General features: G+C 47.3%; 1 protein-coding gene across 1 annotated transcript in view; it reads right to left on the bottom strand.

The window, feature by feature from the left end:
• Positions 1 to 21146, bottom strand: part of LOC144733944 (pappalysin-1-like) — a 125435-nt gene that overhangs the window by 32879 nt on the left and 71410 nt on the right. The window contains exons 14-19 of the mRNA XM_078615973.1: positions 18455 to 18656; positions 13506 to 13770; positions 8990 to 9179; positions 7790 to 7998; positions 1562 to 1726; positions 655 to 793 (exon numbers count right to left, since the gene is read on the bottom strand). Of these exons, the coding sequence (XP_078472099.1) occupies positions 655 to 793; positions 1562 to 1726; positions 7790 to 7998; positions 8990 to 9179; positions 13506 to 13770; positions 18455 to 18656 (1170 nt within the window). The remainder of the gene's footprint in view (positions 1 to 654; positions 794 to 1561; positions 1727 to 7789; positions 7999 to 8989; positions 9180 to 13505; positions 13771 to 18454; positions 18657 to 21146) is intronic.

Genomic DNA, 21146 nt, shown 5'->3' with positions numbered 1-21146 from the left:
TGCAGAACTGTTTCAGATTTTAAGGTGTTTTGTTTTTTTACACTCCCCGCACTGAATAAACCTTTTGCATCAGTTGATAAAAATTAACAGTTTTCAAGGCCTTGTTATAGTTTCTGGTCGATTAAAAGGGAATCGTTTTTCTGGCCTTGGTATATTTTTGGTCGATAAAAAGGGAACAGTTTTCATGGCCTTGTTATAGTTTTTGGTCGATAAAAAGTCAATCGTTTGTATGGCCTTGTTTTAGTTTTTGGTCGATAAACAGGGAATAGTTTTCATGGCCTTGTTATATTTTTCATGGGTCGACAGTCGCCCGTGTGTCTATAAAGGTTGGGAACCACCACTCGCATTTTGGCCTACCCTCCAATGCTGGCCAGGCGTCTTGGAAGAGGTGGGAATGCCCACACTCTACCAACTTAATGTGGTGAACACATTTATACTATAGAGTGGACAGAGGCTGTAAATAAGGACGGGGGGTGGGTGGTTGCGGGAGCCAGGAAACCTGCACCATTGTGTGCAGATGGCAGGTGTGAACTCCAATCGCTGGATCGTCAAACTCACTGAGCCCCTCCCTGTTCAGACCCCCCCATCCCCCCCGCATTTTGATCGCAAGGTATGGCGAATCACCCCTTGTTCGTGTCCCACATGGTAACATACCTATTTTGTGGCCCTGGTCGCACATGAAGAGGACTGTGCCACTTGACTCGGGAGGAGAGCATTCCCCGTTGAGGTTTGGGCACTGGCGGAGTTGTCCCTTCCAAACGCCGTTTTTTGTGCACCGCTGGGAGCTGGAACTCTGGCACGGCCACGCGCAGGAGAGACGGGTATCGTTTAAATTCATCGTTCTTTACTTGACGAGGCGAGATGCGGTCGATATTTAACGTTGAACTTGTTTCGCAACGTACGTAGTCGATCGTGCTAACCGGAGGTGCTTCTTCATCAGCAGTTCTGAACAGCACTCGCCAATAATGTTGGCAATGGCTTGGATTAAAACTCAACGTTATGAATTAGTTGTGGACTGACAGCAGAACTTATAATATTTAAAAACGTAAAAGCAACTACTGCCAGTTACACGATGATGACATAATATAATTCTTCAAAGCACTAACTTAATTGGTGATTAGCTATTTATTTATAAACTAAAAAAATTTAGTTTGTTATTTGAGAAACGTTTGGTCAAGGAATAAAATATTTGCATGAAAAATTAAATAGTTGCAACAATCACGTCGAACCAATATTTTGCAAAATGCAGGACACAATTAATGTGGGCCTTTGTATCGTATCGAAAATTATTGGGTGATTGTACAGCTTTGGAAGTAGTGCACAATAACAAAATAACCCCCAAAAAAACACACATTCGTCAATAACACTGAGGCATTAAAAGTAAAAAAATATTTAATAGGCAATATTTAAAGCAAATGCCTTTCTTCATCAAAGCACACAGATATCGAATTATATTTATCAAATGATATGTCATAATATTGCCATATCGCGGCAACCCTAAAGTGGACCGTCTCATTAATGGGGGCACGGTGGATGGGGGGGTGGGGGGTGGGGGTCTCACCGCCTTGTCCTTTCCCTTGCAGGTGATGGAGCAGCGGCTGCCAGCCTCGAACCCCCGTGTGCATTGGTAGAGTCCGTGGAGAATGGTTGGCGGAGGCTTGCAGAGCACCGGGACGCAGCCTCCCTCCTCCCACCGGCCATCCTCCGTGCAGCGCACCTGAAAGTTCTTCCTGTGGGCATCGTGAACGCACACGCGGGCATGTCAGGGGGCACGTGGGGTGGGCGCTGGCATGATCGTTGACGAATTCAGGGGTTCATCTTCTTGGTGCTTTCGGTAAAGTCACGTAGAATGTAAATAATAAAATAATAAAAATAAAGCATAATAAAATAAAAACAATTATTTTATTATTTCCCTTCTACGTGACTTTACCGAAAGAACCAAGAAGATGAATCCCTGCAGTCACGAAAGCTTTAAATCGAAATTTGCATTCACTTTATTTATTATTATTTTTCTGTCTACATGACTTTACAGAAAGAACCAAAGAATATGAATCCCTGCAGTCACGAAAGCTTTAAATCGAAAAAGAGTTCAGGGGTATTTCGTGGGTTTGAGTGCTACCGTTTTCACGTGAGCGACGTTCATAGTTATTTATTTATGGTGACTTGCTTACCTTTTTTGTACTTTGGGGCCATCCATAAATGACGTCACGCGATTTTTGACGATTTTTGACCCCCCCCCCCATCGTCACACGGCGTCACAAATGTCTGACCCCCCCCCCCCCACCAAAAAAAAACATGCTTCAAATCGCTTTAAACTATTGTCATTGTAGTGCGAATTTAATATGGCGCTGCACTCTGATGTTGGAGGAGAAAACATTTATTAAAAAAGTCTATTTAATTAAGTAGAACGTATTGTATTTTATTATATTTTATTTTTATTATTGTATTATTTCCCTTCTACGTGACTTTACCGAAAGAACCAGGAAGATGAATCCCTGCAGTCACGAAAGCTTTAAATCGAAATTTAGGTAGAACGTGTCGTCTATATTTATTTAAAGTTGCGCATTTTGATGTGACGTCACATTTCTCAACCCCCCCCCCCCCCCCCCATCGTCACACATCGTCACAAATGTCTGACCCCCCCCACCCCCCCATAGGTGCGTGATGTCATTTATGGACGGCCCCTTTGCACTCCTATTGTTTTTTTTGTATAGTTTGTTGTCACTTTCTAACCTGCCCCTACTGGACATCTGTAAAAAAAAGAGCTTCATAGCTCATCGGATTTTTCCTGGATGAATGAAGATTTTGAATCTCATTCATTTTTTATTTGTTTAACCAGGCGGTGAGAACTCAAGAGACCAGGATAGGGCCTCATATGCAAGAGTGACCTGGCTGATACAAATAACAAAAGCAATAAAATAAAGTACAGCCACATCGGGGGGTGTTTCATCATGACTTCTTGACTGTTCAGTATACGATACCACCTACTGGCAGTGCTTCGATGTATTCACACAATTCTGAGTGACCATTCAATTCAAGAATGTGTCCTCTATCTGCGTCCCGCTTGTGTGTTCCTTGCTATCGTTTTTCTCACTTGCACCGTCGCTCACATTCGTGTTCTACTATCTCTACCTTCTATCATCTCGCTTTATCCACTTTCATTTTCATGTCATTTGCATCTGTAAGTGTACAGCCCTGCCTCAAAAATATATATTTTTTCCAGGTGAGGCCCACTGAGTCAAGTAGCTCATTTTCATAAGCGACCTGGCTATCACAAACGATTATTTTCACGATAAGGTTAGGTTTTTTAACGCGAACTCCACAGGTTTATTGTAATTGTGTCAGCGCAAATATGCACGTTCAACTTCTCTCTCAATCGTACGCAGCCATACGTGCTAACCGGAGGTGCCGGGGGAAGGACAGCACAAAAATCAGTTCGAAAGAAATGAATTTTCAATGAGAAACAAATATATAGCCATCTACGAGTGAATACGGTGCAGGACATGGAGCTATTGCTGTCATTCTTTGTGAATACGGAAGCATCTGTCATGGGCCGACAAACACGACGACCCGCACCATCAAATCTGTGTCAGATCAGCTTGTTTAAAGTGTTTTTTTCCGTATTGCGATCAATACATCACTTTATCTGCAAAAGCAGTTAATCGATCGCCCTATCAATTAATCTATCAATCTAACAGCGAAAGGAAGTGGTGGGGGGTGGGAGGGGGGCGAGCGAGCGAGCGATCAAATCACGGCACACAAAAGCCGGATTAATTAGCTGAAATATGCAGAACGATTTCCGTCCACTGACTTGACCCCACGGGCTAAGCCGTCTGCTGCAAGCCCACCTCGACCTCACCCTCCCCCCCCGAACGGCAGCTTCAGCAATGCCGCCACGCGTGACCGCATCGCGGCTCTGTTTGTCGGTGACATCATCGCCGAGAGAGGAGAGAGAGAGAGAAGCAACACAATTTGACGCGCCGTTTGAATCGAACTCCCTAACCCGATCAGCCACTTACGCTCAAAAAGCTTAGCATCGACACCGCTCGCCAGGTTAGGCTGATGCCCCCACGATATGGATCACGGAAAAACCTGAGCCCAGCCCAAACTCCGAGAACTATCCCCCCCGCCCTTCCATTTCTCTAATTGCCTTTTTGGTCACTGATTATTTCTCAGAGACTATGATTAAATATTTCTTCGGTTAGGGATTGTGTGTTTTTTTTTTAATGTGTGGCTGTATAGCTTCTGTAAAATATTTACGCTCCGATAACAGTAGGATAGATATTACAAAAATAATGCTTCATGGCGCTTTGTGAATCTACTGCTGGATGATGACCACCTCCCCTCCCCCACCCAACACCGTATCATTACTTCAGCATGCTGATCAGTGCGGGTGAAACAGGGGCCTACGACCCGATTCAGAGGTGTCACTCACGAACCAATGTTAACAACAAAATTAATAAAACATATAATTCGCTTAATCTACTGCCGGATGAAAGCCTACCCAACTCCCGTGTCGGTCATGGGTATTGTTTGACCACACTTAATTACGCTGATCAGTACGGATTCGTCAAGGGGAGAGAGACCCAGAGCCGATCCGGATATCGCTCGCCACTGATGTCGAGCCGTGGGCAGGAATATAACTCAGGTTGTCGGGTTCAGAGTGAAGTGTGCTAACCACCACTCCACCAGGCAACGGTATAGAATACTCACATTTAAATAGTTGGTTCTTTCGGTAAAGTCACGTAGAAGGGAAATAATAAAATAATAAAAATAAAACATAATAAAATAATTCTCACAACGTTTCGGCCACAACGCAAGCAGCCGTCCTCAGGTGAGGAACAGGTCTGTCGGGAAGACAGCGTCTGAATGATTCAGCCGCTGTCTTTCTGAATGATTCAGACGCTGTCTTTCCGACAGACCTGTTCTTCACATGAGGACGGCTGCTTGCGTTGTGGCCGAAACGTCGTGAGAATTATTTTATTATGTTTTATTTTTATTATTTCCCTTCTACGTTACTTTACCGAAAGAACCAAGAAGATGAATCCCTGCAGTCACGAAAGCTTTAAATCGAAATTTAAATAGTTGTTCATGGAAAATTTGTTTTGTTGTGGCTAAATATTTTATCTGCGGAAATATTCCATTGGGTGGTTTCAAGACGTGTCTGCAAAACAAAACGAAAACCGTGTGCCCAATTCGCGCATGGATTTTCCTTAACGCGCTTTTCATGAATAAAAACAATAACAACCACAGATCAATGTTTTTAAGAATGCAATTTTGCCAATTACACGCCCTGTAAGCATGTCAAAACCGAGCGCTACATTGGTCGAGACAATAACCCATTGAAAAATTATAACTGCTAACGTGGCACGCGGTGGCCTTTGGGAAGTTTAATTATGGGTCCCGTGTCAGGAAAAAAAAATGAAGCCGTTGTAACTTTCAATAATTAACGCGCAGGGCGGCGGGACGTGTGCTTGGCTCAGTCCCACGCATCTCGGGCAAAACACCGCCAGGTCTGCAAACACCGATGGGTTTGTAGCCACGGGGTGGCAGGGAGTGAAATGGTGCCGTGGTTTAACGGGCAGCACACCGGACTTCTGATCCAGAGGTCGCCGGTTCGATTCGCTCTCTCTCCCTCGTGGTGCAAAGGTTATTAAATCCCCGCGTCCTCGTTTGATCCTCTCCTATGGTACCTCTATGAAGTCTGTCAACCCATCCTTGTCGCCTTCTTCGATTCATTTCGCCACGAGGATGTTTTCATTCACCGACTCTTCCACACAAAGCGCTTCATCTCATCACCTACGGTCTCTACTCTTCAAGGGAGATGTTGTACGTATATATGTTGACATTATCTTGCACCGTACGTAGCCAATCGTGCTAATCGCGAGGCGCGTTGGAAGGACAACAAACTAACCACAAAAAGCAGTTCTAAAGAAGTAAATTATCAAGCTAAATGATTTAAAATTGCATCGCTCCAGTGGCGTCCTGATATTGGAAGGAAGAGCATTCCAGACGGCCGCAGAAGCACATTTGAAAGCACCGCGGGATGCGGTGACGGCCTTTGTTCGATGGCCAGCCACAAGAGCTGCTGCGAGGATGACTGGAGTTTGTGCGATGGTGGTGTAATGGTCAGCACCCTGGACTTGCAATACAGCAGTCGCAGGTTCGATTTCATCTTCTGGTGTGGCAGTTTAATTATTGGGGAAAGTTTTTTTTTCTTTAATCCACCTCCCCACTGCCCTCTGTCCACCCAGCAGGATAAATGCGTACAGCTGCGGTTAGTCGATCAACAGGGTCACAGGTGGTGGGAAGAAGTGTGGGTACTCCTACCTCTCTCAAGACATCTCGCCAGCGTGGAAGAAAAGGCCAAACACCTTCTCAAAGGGGCTGTCCAGTGTGGACCCTTCCGCTAGCAGTGATGCGAGCAAGCAATTGCAGGGCTGTGCCTTTGCCTTCGCAGTCACAATTATTATTTACAGGCGAGGGAGTGACTGGAGATAATGTGAATTATGCATTTGCAGGCTATTTCCCTGTTGCTCACTACCTACTGTGAAGTTGTCATTTAAAGACCTACTGACGTTGTTCACGAGACGTGGCTCTCATTCGCTGCATGCCATCCCAAAATTACGGAAAAATATTTGCATCTCCCCAGACAAATAACACCGATGGTCAGAGTGCGTCACGCGTGGTTGTTTTTTTTTGTGTTTGTTTATTTGTTTGTTTCCCAGGCTCTGAAACAAACGAGGTGAGAAGTGGTCGTGCGAGGCATCGGACATCTAAGCAACAACTTCGGACGCCCAAGCAGCCGAAGGGGCCCCAGGTTCTTGAAAATCGATATTGCGTCACATAGCTCAAATTCCAGAACCTAAGAAATGAGTTTCCAGTCTCAATTTAAAAGTACCTATCGCCAGTGGCTTCCTGGCATCGGTAAGAAGAGCGTTCCAGACGGCCGCAGAAGCGCATCTAAAAGCGTCGCGATGCGGTAACCGACGTCTTTGTCCGATTGGCGGGTCGAGTTTTGTAAACTCCATGGATGTATCTTGTGTGTATGTTCCTATGTGCATGTGCGTCTCTTAGCAAATGATCATTCACCTGGAATGTGCCCATGGACAACACACAAATACATTGACAACATAAAACATGGATTTAATCCCTCATCTCTGTCTGACCTCCTGGTCTCTTCTTGGATCTGTCCCTTGTCCACAGCTCTCTCTCATATCACCACATTTCTGTCTCGTCCGTATCTTTCATCCCTTTGCACCTCTATCCGTTGTCCACATTTATCCCATCTGGCTAATGTCTCGTTCACTACGAGTGCTTTCTGACTGGTGACTCTGAGAGCACATGCCTTGAAATGCATGGTCTAATTGTGTCGCTCGATCATCACTGTAACCCTGCTAGGCTGGCCTGGAGTGGAAACTAACAGAGGAAGGCACTACCATCAAGGTACGAGCCACCGCCTGTCCGCATCACCCTACATTGCAACCGATATTCCAAATAATCCTACGAAAGGGTTTAAAAGAAAAAGAAATACGTGAACAGCACAGGCAGCGACGGCTGTGGCGTGCCAGAGCAATTGGCGGAAAAGTGTTCCGGAGTGGTCCGCATTATGAAAATTAATCGCGGCCAACATCAACAATCAACCACGTGATATGCGCTTCCCCCGCGCTCAAACAAGCCGTGCAGCAGAGCGACGTCCCGCACGTGGCCGGTGGCTCCAACTTGCGCCGGTGTGTCGGTATCGGCGCGTACCGACCCCCCCCCGCGTCCCCCACCGCGCCACCACCACTTGCCTCTTGCCCTTTCCGCCGGCGATGCGGTATCCGGGCCGGCAGCGGAACTTGCAGACGGAGTCGAGCTTGTGGGTGCCGTTGGCGCACTGCGACGTGCGCAGCTCGGCGTTCGGCAGCGCCGGCGGCGGCAGGCACACCAGCTCGCACGACGCCTCCGGGTGCGACCACATGCCGTCCGCCAGACACGCCACCGCCGTGTTGGTGCCTGCGCGCGGGCGCGGAACGACATAACACGGATGAAGGCCCCAAGACCCCACATACCGTCGTCATCTCTCGTGGTTTTACGATGCAGCGGTCCGTCTGAGCTCCCGCGCACGGGGTCAATCCCGTCGCTCCGTCTCAAACCGCGTGTTCCGAGCGCAATCAAGCATCGGGGCAAACTTTGGCACACGGTTGGAAACATCAGGACCAACGTTGGGCCAACGTTGACACGTGGTGCGAGCTGTTGGATGGACCAACGTATTCGCATTCATCGGCAAGCCAAGATGGTCGCTGCATCGCGCGCTTTCAGACGCGCTTCTGCGGCCGTCTGTAACGCTCCTCCGATATCAGAAAGCCGCTGGAGCAGTGCATTTTTAACTCATCTATCGTGAAAACGAATTTCTTTGCAACTGTTTTTTGTGTTAAGTTTGTTGTCCTTCACCCGCACCTTCGATTCGCACCGTTAGCTACGTACAATGCGAAATATGTTCAACATTCACACATTAGGGCGTCAAAGTCTGCGACCCAGATCATGCAGAGTGGTGCACCCTCCCCCTACCCCCCACTGCACTCCTCAATAGGAAACCTGCACAATCACTTGTTCGCAAAAACTGGCAGAGCCAGTGGGGGGTGGGGTGGCACGTGCCCCCCCACATCGTTTCGAAACAGACTCTGAGCCAGCCGCTCGCCGCGTGGCACATTTGCCATCTGCCTTCTCTAACCTACACTGACCACGGTGGTGAAGTATGGCGCCCCCCATCCATTGGGGAATTGTTAAAAGGGGCTGGTTATTGGAGGGGGGGGGTGGAGGTTGGGGGAGGGGCGGCAGGAGGGAACAGAACTGGCAGTGAGCAGCAGTCGTAGCCAATAACCAAATCGTCCGCAATGCCCCGGGTCTCATCAGATCTCCGAAGCTAAAGGTGGTTGAACCTGAGACGTGAATCGAAACGGGGGGGGGGGGGGGTGGTGGCACAGAGGGCCCATCGCAGCCTCACCCTTCTGCTGGGCGGGTGGGCGGCACTGGAAGGAGCAGGACTGTCCACGCGCGGTGCCCCGGGGGCACGAGAACGCGGCGTGCGGGACGAGCGAGGGGTGCGGGTGGCCGCAGTCGACGGGACGGCAGAGAACCTCCCTGCTCCAGCGCTCCGAGGCGCACGCCAGGGTCACGGACTCTGCCGGGCTCGCCTGTCGTGCGCGGTGGGGGCGGGCAGAGGAGGCGGGGGGGTGGGGGGCAGAGGAGGCGGGGGACCGGTCATAGCGTTAGTTTCACCGTGTAGGTTTTGGCGGTCGCGTGCCACGTGGCTCTGCGGCGTGTTCGCCGTTTGGCGGAGCCCACGTTGCGCTGCAGGTGTCGAGAGAAATTCAATTAAATTCCAGAATACGATGAAGAAGCTCTCCGAAGCCCGTGGAGTGAAGCGTCAGCAGGGCAATGCATGCCGAGGGCGGTGATTGAGCGCTGACCGGGATCAAAATTGCGAAAGAGAGGTGGACGACAAGGGGTGATGTTGCAGTGCTTTTTGAAAACTGAACTTGATGACATGAATCATGAATGTTGAGGTTTTTCTCCCTTCACATTTTAATTGCGCTCGTGCAACTACTTGCCATTGGAAGCAGCAGCATCACCACATATATTGCATCAACAGCGGCGGTTGCAGCTGGCCTCTAGGAAGTTATGAGCCTTTGCTGAGCAAACCATCACGGAGTTATGAAACCAGAAGTTCCACGGTTTTGATTTTCCATGAGGACTCATTGTCCACCCTAAACCGCATCCACACAAGCCATGGCAAATGGCTGATGCACAAATGGATAATAAATAAAAAAAAAAACTCTCCAGGAGTGGGCGACTGTGGTCATCCAGAACAGACCGCACACAACGCTTAACGACGCAATGCCCCGATCCACAAATACGAAGGGTAGACGTCACAGCGACACGCGCACTCCGCTGGCTCCTGACGTGGTCGTCTGGCTTGACCACGTCAATGTGAAATTGTCATTGTTGTTCTCCATCTACATTAGCAGCGGTACGAAAGAAGAAGAATCATAAACATGGAAATTGATGATGAGAAAAAATAACAAAGTTGCATCGCAAAGGCAAGATAATTACACAGAGGGATATACAGTGGAACACATGTATCCGAGAAGTTGCCTCTGTTAAGCGAACATTACGTACAAAAAGCACAATGGTCCAATAATTATTAGGACTGACTCAGCCAGTCATTTGGCAGTGGATGTTTAATGATGTACCGAGTTGCATGCAATGTTGTGTCAGAACCCAAGAGAAAATGCTTTTAAACAAAAAAGGGTTTTCAGCTCGACCCGTTATCTTGACTGCAGCGATACGAGCTTTCCAGGAACATCTCCTGAATGTGCCGTCCTCTGCAAAGGTCATTCCGTCGGCAGACTCACGTTTGCGCGGAGAAACCTAAAACACCATCAGCGTAATTGTCCATCGTGCAGCGTGGTCATTACGGATACGCTAAAGTGTGCAGCGTTGTTTTGCATAGAATAAAGTGGATGAAATGCATGCACACATTTCATTTGATTCCTTTAAAATAGTCCGCTTGGTTGACGTTATCACTTCGTTTTGTTTCAAATATCGGCGCAAAAATCTCAAGCTCCCGCTAATTGTAGTGAAAGTGGCTCAATTTTCTTTTACAGCACCATTATAATTACGTGTATGTCAGGACCAAAGTTAAAGATTCCGTATCGTGTGCCACTTGCCCAGAAACTGTCACCTATTCTTGCGTGTGCTGTGCATGGTGGCGCTTGCTGCAAAGGCAACAAAAGCGCTGCAGCAGTGAAATGTTTAAAGTGATGATGTCATTTTTCCACAAATAGCCATCTCATTCGCGAGAATGGATGGATTTTTTTTTTGCTTCTCAAATCCATGAGAGCAGATTGGCGTTGGAGGGGGGGGGGGCAATTGGGAAGCAGACAGAGAGATAGAGAGAGGGAGGGAGAGAGAGTGGAAGGCAGGGAGGAAAGGAGGGAGACCGAGAGAGAGGGAGCGAATGACAAGCTTGCATGCTGTGTATTCCTGATAGCTAAATTACTTTCAAGTCTGGTCTATCTGACATTTTTACATTTTCATCTTTTTTAACTAAATTGCTCATGCAGGTACACTCACTGTGAATCAGCCTTATTGATGAGACATCATGCGCCGTGTCTGCTCGCGGTCCTGACGCAAATCAATGCGTGCGTGCGTGTGCGCTTCTGCGTGTGCGTGTGCGCTTCTGCGTGTGTGCTTCTGCGTGTGCGCTTCTGCGTGTGCGTGTGCGCTTCTGCGTGTGCGTGTGCGCTTCTGCGTGTGCGCTTCTGCGTGTGCGTGTGCGCTTCTGCGTGTGCGCTTCTGCGTGTGCGCTTCTGCGTGTGCGTGTGCGCTTCTGCGTGTGCGCGGGATAACGTTATTGTCGTTTTTGCAAATGTAAAACAAAAATTACTTTGGTTTCGCAGGAGACGGAACATGATACGGGCGTAGGTGGGGGGGGGGAGGATGGGACCGAAAGTCCCTTGCAAACCTTGCAGAATGAGTACCGCAGTCTTAACAATAGGCATCCATGATCCCAATCAGCTAATCGTAAACGCTGGCATACTACTAATGCTTTGGGCAGTGGTTTTCATTTGCATATGTTTAGGCTGTGATTTAATTGAAATGCGTTACATTCTCTTACGAAATTTCCACTGCTCCCCCATTGCATTCCCTGCTCCCATAAATCTTCCTTTCACACACTCATTGACAGGTACCTGCATATATTTACTCAGGCAAAATTAGGGTCTTAATTTATTTTATTATTATTTCCGGAATGAACAAATGTTGTATGTATGTTGAACTTCTTTCGCACCGTATGTAGCCAACCGTGCTAATTGGAGGCGTGTGGAACAGACAAGAAGCTAAACAACACAGAAAGTGCTTCTAAATAAATTCGTTTTCAATTTTAGCTTGTGACATGACCCCAATTGGAATACGATTCTGGATAATTGTATGACATTGTATAATGTAACATGGTAGAAGTGCATATGAAGATGCCACATAGAGAGGGTGGCAGGCATAGCAATAGAGGAAAGTTCTGAAGTTGGATTGAACCATAATCTGAATCAGAATATTTATATTCTTAGGTTTTTTCGGTAAAGTCACGGAGGTAAAACATTAAAATTAATAAAAGTAAAATAAAATAAAAATCACGACGTTTCGGAGGCAACACAAGCTTCTGTCTTCTGGTGGAACCGTCACAGCCACGACTGCTGTATCAAGTAAATGAGAGATTGCAGGAGCTACCACTCCGTATATATAATGGTTGGAAGCTTGTGTCGTGATTTTTATTTTATTTTACTTTTATTAATTTTAATGTTTTACCTACGTGACTTTACCGAAACAACCTAAGAATATGAATCCTTGCAGTCACGAAAGCTTCAAATCCAGAATATTTATGTATACTGGAGGAATCCAATGAGTTGTAAAGTTAGTTTATCACAGTAGGGACACGGGGTAAGAACGTTACAACAACAAACAACACAACAAGCACGATAGGAGTGCAAAGTATATGAAAGGTTATCAAATCACTTTCAATACAAATAAAGCGTGAAAATTGACAGCAGCAAAATCATATGAAGGTCTCAGCGTTGTGGATTCCCACGCGAAGGAAATTCCAGACCAGTGGGTGCAGTGGCAGAGAAAGTGTCATCTCAAAACCAAAATAAATTAGCGTATTTTCCTCAAACAAATCATGCTCAGTGAAAGGTTGCATGAGCTCCAGGAGCAGCCTTGAAAGAATTAGATGGTAATCTGAAAAAAATTGTATGGTAATCTGAAAATAATTGTATGATAATCTGGAAAGAATTGTATGATAATCTGAAAATAATTGTATGATAATCTGAAAAAAAATGTATGATAATCTGAAAAGAATTGTATGATAATCTGAAAATAACTGTATGGTAATCTTAAAAGTACACAACTGGAAAAATGCATCTGCCTATGTGCAACTAGGAGAGTTGTTGGCAATCCAACAGAAACAAAATGTTAAAATAAAGAGGTGGAAGAGCTCATGTTGGAGGGCTTTGAAAAAAGTGAGTTTGGTCATGAAAAGTAAAATAACAATATAGTCCACCGAAAGAAGTGCGTGTTTAATGCGTGCGTACTGCCTGTTTCACAGACACGGTCTTTAACGACAAAACACAGCACGAAAAGTGAATGGTGCCCAAAGAAGAAGTGCGGAATTACACTGGGAGAACATGTGCAGGACAATGCCGTCGTTAAAAGTGTAAGAAAAAAATTTAGGTTTGACTTGTGCAGGACATGTTGCAAGAAGGCACGATGGCAGATGGTCAAGAATAATAACGGAGTGAAAGCCAAGGAATTTAATACGCCGGAGAGAGCGTCCACTTAGGAGATGGCGCAAATTGAAATCGGCTCGTGCGGGCAGGAAAATAACGGCGTCTTGGCGGAGGCCTTCATCCAGCAGTGGATTGACCACGGCGGACGGCGACGACGACGAGCCTGCACCGCGCGCGTACCTTGCTGATGTTGGTCTCCTTCTCCCCGCGCGCGTACAGCTGGAAGCCGCGGTTGCAGGTGACGGAGCAGCGCTGGCTTCCTGGCGTCATCCCCTGCCGCCACGTCACGCCGGAGCCGCGGGCCTCAGGCTCCTCGGCACCTTCGGCCCACGCAGTCTGCGCGCCGCCGTCACGTCCACCCAGGGCCTCTTCAGCGTCGCCGGTGCAGACCACGGCGCCGTTCTCCACGTGCGGCCGCGCGCAAGGTGACTCCGGCATCTCGCAGCTGCAACACAAGGTATAGAGGTCAAGGTGTAACCTTCACACACTGTTGGGGCAAGTGCAGTTACTGAGCAGTTACGATGAAGGCTGGTGCGGTATAGGCGTGGGGGTGGTGTGGGCAGCAACCACCCTCCCTGTTTTTCTGCTTGCACACTGCACCAGGTAATTATTGAAGGCTAAGTCAACCTAGGGGAGGCCCGGGACAGGTCCAGACAATTGACGCTGATGTGAGCCGTGGCCAGGAATCTAACTCGGGGGGTTTAAGGGTTTCTTGGCGCAGTGTGGGCGCGTAGCTCGGCTATTTTGTTGCATTCCCATGACTTCTTATAAAGTCTTGCGAGTCTACGCTCATTATTTTCATAAGTATGTTGTGTTCCGAACAGCAGTACAAATATCACGTAGTTCCTTCTACGAGCTGTAAAGTGCTTTCCGATATTTGTTTTGTAATCCTTAAAACTATAAGATTACACGTGCAGATGGAGATGGTTAAGGATGAAAACGAGTAAAATCTAAATGTAAAACAACATACACATTGATATTGCCAAATAAGCCCTGCATGTGTCTAAACATGTCAAAGCTTGTAAGCTAAGCAGGGTTGTTTCAGCCTGGTGGTCTCGGCTTTGGCTCTGCGAGATCGCCAGGAGATGTTTGCATTAATTCTAGATTTGAAGCTTTCGTGACTGCAATGATTCATATTCTTAGGTTTTTTCGGTAAAGTCACGTAGGTAAAAACATTAAAAAGTAAAATAAAATAAAAATAAAAATCACGACGCTTCGGAGGCAACACAAGCTTCCGTCTTCAGGTGGTACCGTCACAGCCACGACAGCTGTATCAAGTAAATGAGAGATTTCAGGAGCTACCACTCCGTTTATATAAACGCAGTGGTAACTCCTGCAATCTCTCATATATAAACGCAGTGGTAACTCCTGCAATCTCTCATTTACTTGATACAGCTGTCGTGGCTGTGACGGTACCACCTGAAGACGGAAGCTTGTGTTGCCTCCGAAACGTCGTGATTTTTATTTTTATTTTATTTTACTTTTTAATGTTTTTACCTACGTGACTTTACCGAAAAAACCTAAGAATAAGATGTTTGCATGGCAAGATATTCCTGAATTCATCTGTGCGGAGTTGTTATTTTAATGTAATACTCCATGTCAGAAATCAGTCATCCTTGATGTGGCTGTTGAGTGTCCTGTGGGCTGACTCACCCCCACCACAGGAATGTGGAATTTCCACCAATGGCTCAGGGCTGTCAACAGGACATAACTGCTTCTACTATGCTCGTTTGAGCAAGAAACCGTTGTGACTTCTTATTTACGATTCGAATTAGCCTGCAAAACGTCAGTTTTCATTAAAGTCTATAATGGCACGGAAGCTGGTGTTATTTTATTTGTGTTTTTCCACAATATTTCTTCAAGTGATTCATATTAAGAACTCTCTCCCGACATCACGGTGCACAAACGCGTACACTCGCACAGCACGTCCGGTTGAATTTGAATCAGCACTCTGCACGTCATGGTGGGATGCGTTCAACAATCATCAGGCGTGTGTCATGTGCGACGACTTAATTTGTAGTTTATTGCCTAGTGCGGAGAGGCGTATGTATGTATGTTGAACTTCTTTCGCACCGTACCCAGCCAACCGTGATAATCGGAGGTGCGGGAGAGGGACAACAAACCAAACACAAACAGCAGTTCTAAAGAAATTAGTTATCAATCTCAATTTCAAAGTGCCTATCGCCAGTGGCTTCTTGATATCAGAAGGAAGAGCGTTCCAGACGGCCGCAGAAGCGCATCTGAAAGCGTCGCGATGCGGTGACCGAAGTCTTTGTCCAATTGGTGGGTCGAGTTTTGGAAACTTTATCGATGTATCTTGTGTGTATGTTCATGCGTGCATATGCGGCTCTTAGCAAATGACCGTTCACCCAAAACGTCCCCAACCTCATCCGATCTTGGAAGCTACGGCAGGTTGAGCCCTAATTATGCTTGGACAGGTGAATACCATGCACACACAGGTCTTATAGGCTGCTAAGTTTTCAGCATAGGTCAGTTCAGTAAAATCCAGCGTTGCGCTGTTCTTCTAAGCTCCCACTTCTTCTATTCGTATTTCCTTCACGAACCCAGTGTGAGGAAGTGTGGTCATATAACCCCCACACACCCAGGCGGCATGGGAAGGCCCTCATCCAGCAGTGGATTTACACATGGCCGTACAGGTGCGTGTAGAGGAGTGGCTCGCTGGCTTAGGGATACTGAGCCAACACTGCTGCCCCCCCCCCATGATAGAATGGGGTTCTCAAGAATTAGTGAGTCCATGGTCTCAGCCTGGTTACCGATGACTGCACAACAACAACAACAAAAATCGGGCTACATTCGATGTTTTGATTAATTTCGCTAAAATTCCAACTCGCAAAAAGTAACCATTTCGTTTGACTGTCACATGACAAACGGAATTTCCGCCGCAGAGTGATGCCCTGCCCCGTGAAAGTCCCCAAATGGTCATTACTTTATCGAATAATGTGTTTTTTTTAGGATACTTCACGCTTTCGCGATCTAAAGCACCTTGCTTCAAATTACAAACCCCAGCCATTGACATTTCACTGCTGCAGTCGAGCCAAGGGGGGACCCCCCCCCCCCTGCCCAATGGCAGCTTTGCCTTTGCCGCACAAGGTGAACACAGGACCGCCCCGCAAAACGGATGCGTCTGCCAGTAGGTGGCAATGTTGCCGTGTAGTTTCATCGAAATTTAGTTACGGTAATTTACGTTTAAGCACGAGCTCATGAACTCTGTGAGGGTCCGCACGTCAACGAGTTGATGACATTAACAGGTTACCGAGTTAACATTTACAGATGTACATGCCGGGTTGGTGCAAGGGTGGCGCAGTGGTTACGCTCGCGCATCACAGCAAGAAGGGCCTGAGTTCGATTCCCGATTCGGGTGCCTTTCTCAGTGGGATTTGTGCGTTCTCTCCCCCGTGTTCTGTGCCGGCTTCCTGCGGGTTTCCCTCCAGAGCTAAAAAAACATCACGCACTCTAACTACCATTGAACAAACATCACAACGCTGAAAATTAAGACCGCAAATCACTCAATGACTTAGTTTGTTGCCCTTCACACCGCGCCTCCAATTAGCCGAATAAACGAAATGCATGTTCATGAAAGTGGAGGGCAAAACTGGAGGGTCCGGAGAGAATTCTACGCAACCACGAGGTTGGATTCCGAACCCACGACCTCCCGTGTACCCGGAGGTCGCGGCTTTGAGGAGTTCTGATTTGCACGGTTGGCCACGTACGGTGCAGAAGAAGTCCAACGTGCACGCATACATACACTGAGCAAGAGCGCTCTTAACTGTGAAAGACTAGCGTGACCCTCTTGAAAAAGAGTTTCGAGACTCAGCGAGGATTTTCTGGGTAAACAAGCGAAGTGATACAAACAAAGAAATCAAACATGCCGATAAGCAGATCGATCGACAATTTTGCACACGCATGCACACGCATGCACACACACACCCAGACGCGTCAACACGCGTGGACACACGTTCACACCAAGGCCGTAGCCATGGAGTCAACAATGGGGGGGACCAAATCTTCTAGGGGGTCTGGGCCCCCCACCCCCCAGAAAAAAATCTAAATAAAAAAACAAATTTCCTGCCTAAAATATTTAAGAATTCACTAACACATAGGAAGGACGTTATTTATTTATAACGATAATGTCTAATAATGTATTGTATTACATTGCTCTGTTTTGTCTTTTTACCTTTTATTGTTTTCGTTGTATGTAATGGCAGAAATTAGGGATTAATAAAGTACAACCATAACCACAATCATATAAACAGAAATCTATTTATAGCAATATATTGGGGGGGGACATTTTGAGAATATTTTAATATTGGGGGGGGGGGGATGTGTCCCCCCCAATATATATTATAATTACGGCCTTGATTCACACACACGAACCTTTCAAAGCACGCAGCTCGCTGAACAATAATTGACATTTGTAAGGCGCATTTCATCCGTAGATTTCAATGCGCCCGTGTATGCAAAGCAGTAAATGAACAGAACCTGTAGGGTAAATGGGAAGAACTAAATGGTATGCAAAGGGCTGTTTACAGAGCTGAGTTTTCAAGACAGACTTCAAACATAACCTAACGACTCTAATTGTCTTATTAGCAAAGGAAAAGCGTTCCACACCTCGAGAGGCACACTGTGGCAAAAAAAACCCAAACACCCCAGCAAAATACTCTTAGTTCTTTTGGTAATGTCACGTAGGTAAAAAATGAAATTAAAATTAATAAAAATAAAATACCTACGTGACTTTACCGAAAGAACTAAGAGTATGAATCCTTGCAGTCACGAAAGCTTCAAATCTACCCCAGCAAAAGATCCTTGACCTCGGAGTCCTTAGAAGAAGGTGATCTAAAGACCGCAGGGACCTCGTTGGGCAATATCTGTCGCCCTCCCCCTGCGCCTCCGATGGGCATGTTTGTCTAGGTACGGTGCCAAACGAAGTCCGACGCACGTACAGTATGCGCGTACATACGTAGAGCTAACGTGAAATCGGTTCCTGCAAAACATCGCCGGGGCTAACCCATTGATGGAGCGGCCGTCGCCAATTTGACGACCGAGCGAAACCCCCGTGGGGGGGGTGGAAGGAAAACAACCAAAGCAACGACGACGATGACGCCAGCGACCTTTTTGATCCGCGCAGCTCCTCCTCCTCGCAGTGCGGGCGACCCCCCTGACTGGCTGATCGCAGCGCCACCCCAGAGATGGCGACCTCCGGTGACCCCATGCTGACCTGCACACCCCGAGTCAGGACCTGGGGTGCCGGGGGGTCAGGCGAGGTCACCGGAATCACCAAGGGGTTGAAGCTGCAGCTGACGGGGTAGCTCCCTGGAACACAAAAGCGGGGAGGGCGGGGGGACACAGAGGGAGAGAGAGAGACACACTCTGATTTGGCTTCGCCCTTGTGAGATCAGAATCTTTATTGGACTGGAGGACTCCAATGAGCTATGGAGCTCTTTTTCACAGATGTCCAGTGTAAATATATCTATACTCTTTGGTTCTTACGTGACTTTACCGAAAGAACCAAAGAGTGTGGATTCCTGCAGTCACGAAAGCTTCAAATCTAGAGTAAATATATCTATTTGATTGACTTCTCCAAAAGGTCCCACCCCACATTACCTGCAAGAACTAATACATTTATATATTCCATCAAAGTGCTTAAGATATTCTGATCTTCAACTGCTCAGCACTCCCAGGCCTCTTAGGTTGCGCTCCTTTTGGTGATCGGGCTTTTGTTAGCGTGGCACCCAAGCGATGGACTGCCTTGCCACTTGAAATCAGGCCATCGGAGTCGGTAGAGATATTTCAGTCTGCTTTGAAAACCCATCTCTCTCAGGCGGCCTTCCCTCTTCGGTTTGGTCAATTGCCCTGGCTCCGTTGATGTTTCCTGCTTTCCACGCATGGCGCATTGGAATCCTTAGATGGATCGTGCAGTATGCATTTCGAATTATTATTCGACAACATCCCACCCATGTCGCGGACGTGGTCTATCAGAATGACTGCTTCATCTCATCCGTACGGTGTTCGACCAAACACACACTTCTCTGTCCACGGAACGCTTCTGATTTTGCGTCTCCTGAATGTGAAGTTGCATCTACATCAGCCATAGGAAAGAAGAAGAGGAAAAAGACAAATACGGAGAGAGAAAAAAACCCACCTACGGTGAACTCCACACAGCCGCTTTGACTGTCCACTGCTGGATGAAGGCCTAGCCACATTGTTTAAGTCACGGGTGTGGAGTGGAATATGGCAGGCTTCGCACTGCCTACTCTGTTAAGTGACAAACCATGACTAATGCCATCTATCAACGGTCTCCTGCTCTCCAGTGCAACATACGAAGCCATGGGCGGCGTTTGATGTTCTCTGTTCATATTTTGTTTGTTGCGGTTGCACCCGACTCAAGAGCCGCATGGCTCACAGGGCTATACCTAATACATGAAGCTTGGAGCTTGTCCATATTCGCCTTGCAGGCTGCGGGGCGCTGATGGAGCGGAACTCTCGGGACTGGTTCGGGTATCACTCACCGCTGACGTTATAGTCGTGGCCGGGAATCAAACGCAGGTCAGCGGGGGTTCATAGCACAGTGCGCTCACCACGATGTACTCTATGTCAGCGTTGATGTTTTTGGCCAGGCGTTGCTCCTCACAGAGCATTGATGATTCATCCCCCACAACCCCATGCCAATGCATGAATAGCATTGGTTTTGGTTCTTGATTATTTCGCGTTGTTTAACGTTTATTTTTTCCATCTCGTCCTTACGGCTTTTTTTTTGGGAAGGCTTTTTTTTCTCCGTTTCTTCCCATTAACCTCACTTGCAACAGCGGTGCATTATTTTCGCGTTCGTCTATCGCATGCGTGACTAAATGCGCGCATGTTGGGAGGGCATGAGAATTGAATTAATTCCACCCGACGTTGCACGCGCGCCAATTCGCTCGCAAAGTCTTCAGCGAACTCACAGGACCCTCTGAAATACGAGTCGACATGTGGTCTGAGCAATAGCCCCTTAACACCAGTTGAATTCAATGAATTTTGCCAGAAAGGTACGCACAGGAACAAAATGCATTGCATCTCCCGTTAAAAGCAGCTCTGTTCATTGTCATTAATACCGTGTAATGCAATATAGTTAATTGGACCAACTTTCTGGCATTGCAACACCTCACAGCGCTTAGACTATTGATCTTGAGCCTAATAACGATTTTATCAGCCCGTTGCATGAAATAAAAATTAAATAACAATAATAGAAAAAAAATGTGACCTCCCCCACTCCGCTACCCATTCTCCCACCCCGTGACTTCCACTGCCAACAATTGCCAGCGAAGTGAAATCTCAACGAAGCTAAAGCAGCCGTGGTGGCTGCCTCTGGGGTGGCCCGTGATGTCGACCCAATTGTCGTCTGCCAACCACTTTCCGCTACGCGTCCATCATGTCCCCGCGTCCGCGGTTCAACCTCTGACCTCTAGTCCATTACTGTAAAAAATAAAATAAAAAACATCAACCCGCTCCCCTTTCCTTTGTGTTTGCTTGTTGCCCTGTACCAACCGTGGGGAAGCTCTCCCTTACTGAGGGTTGAGCGGGACTATGAGAGGGCTTTTGGTCGGCCACATTTCTGACACAAAAAAGACAACGATCCCCCCGTACAGCTTTCACAAGCCGTTGGGACAAGTGCTGTTAGCGAGTAGCACCTATGAAGGCCCGGCCCCATTTGACTCCCCAGTGGTGACGTTTACACACACCGCACTCATTTGGCTGAGTCGACCTAAGGGAGGCCCAGGGCCGGTTCATATTATCGCCACCGGTGGTGGCCGTGAACGGGAATCG

The sequence above is a fragment of the Lampetra planeri genome, chromosome 49 (genome assembly GCF_965212315.1).
Source record: "Lampetra planeri chromosome 49, kcLamPlan1.2.h2, whole genome shotgun sequence".
NCBI lineage: Eukaryota > Metazoa > Chordata > Hyperoartia > Petromyzontiformes > Petromyzontidae > Lampetra > Lampetra planeri.
This window is presented reverse-complemented; position numbering and strand designations above follow the sequence as displayed.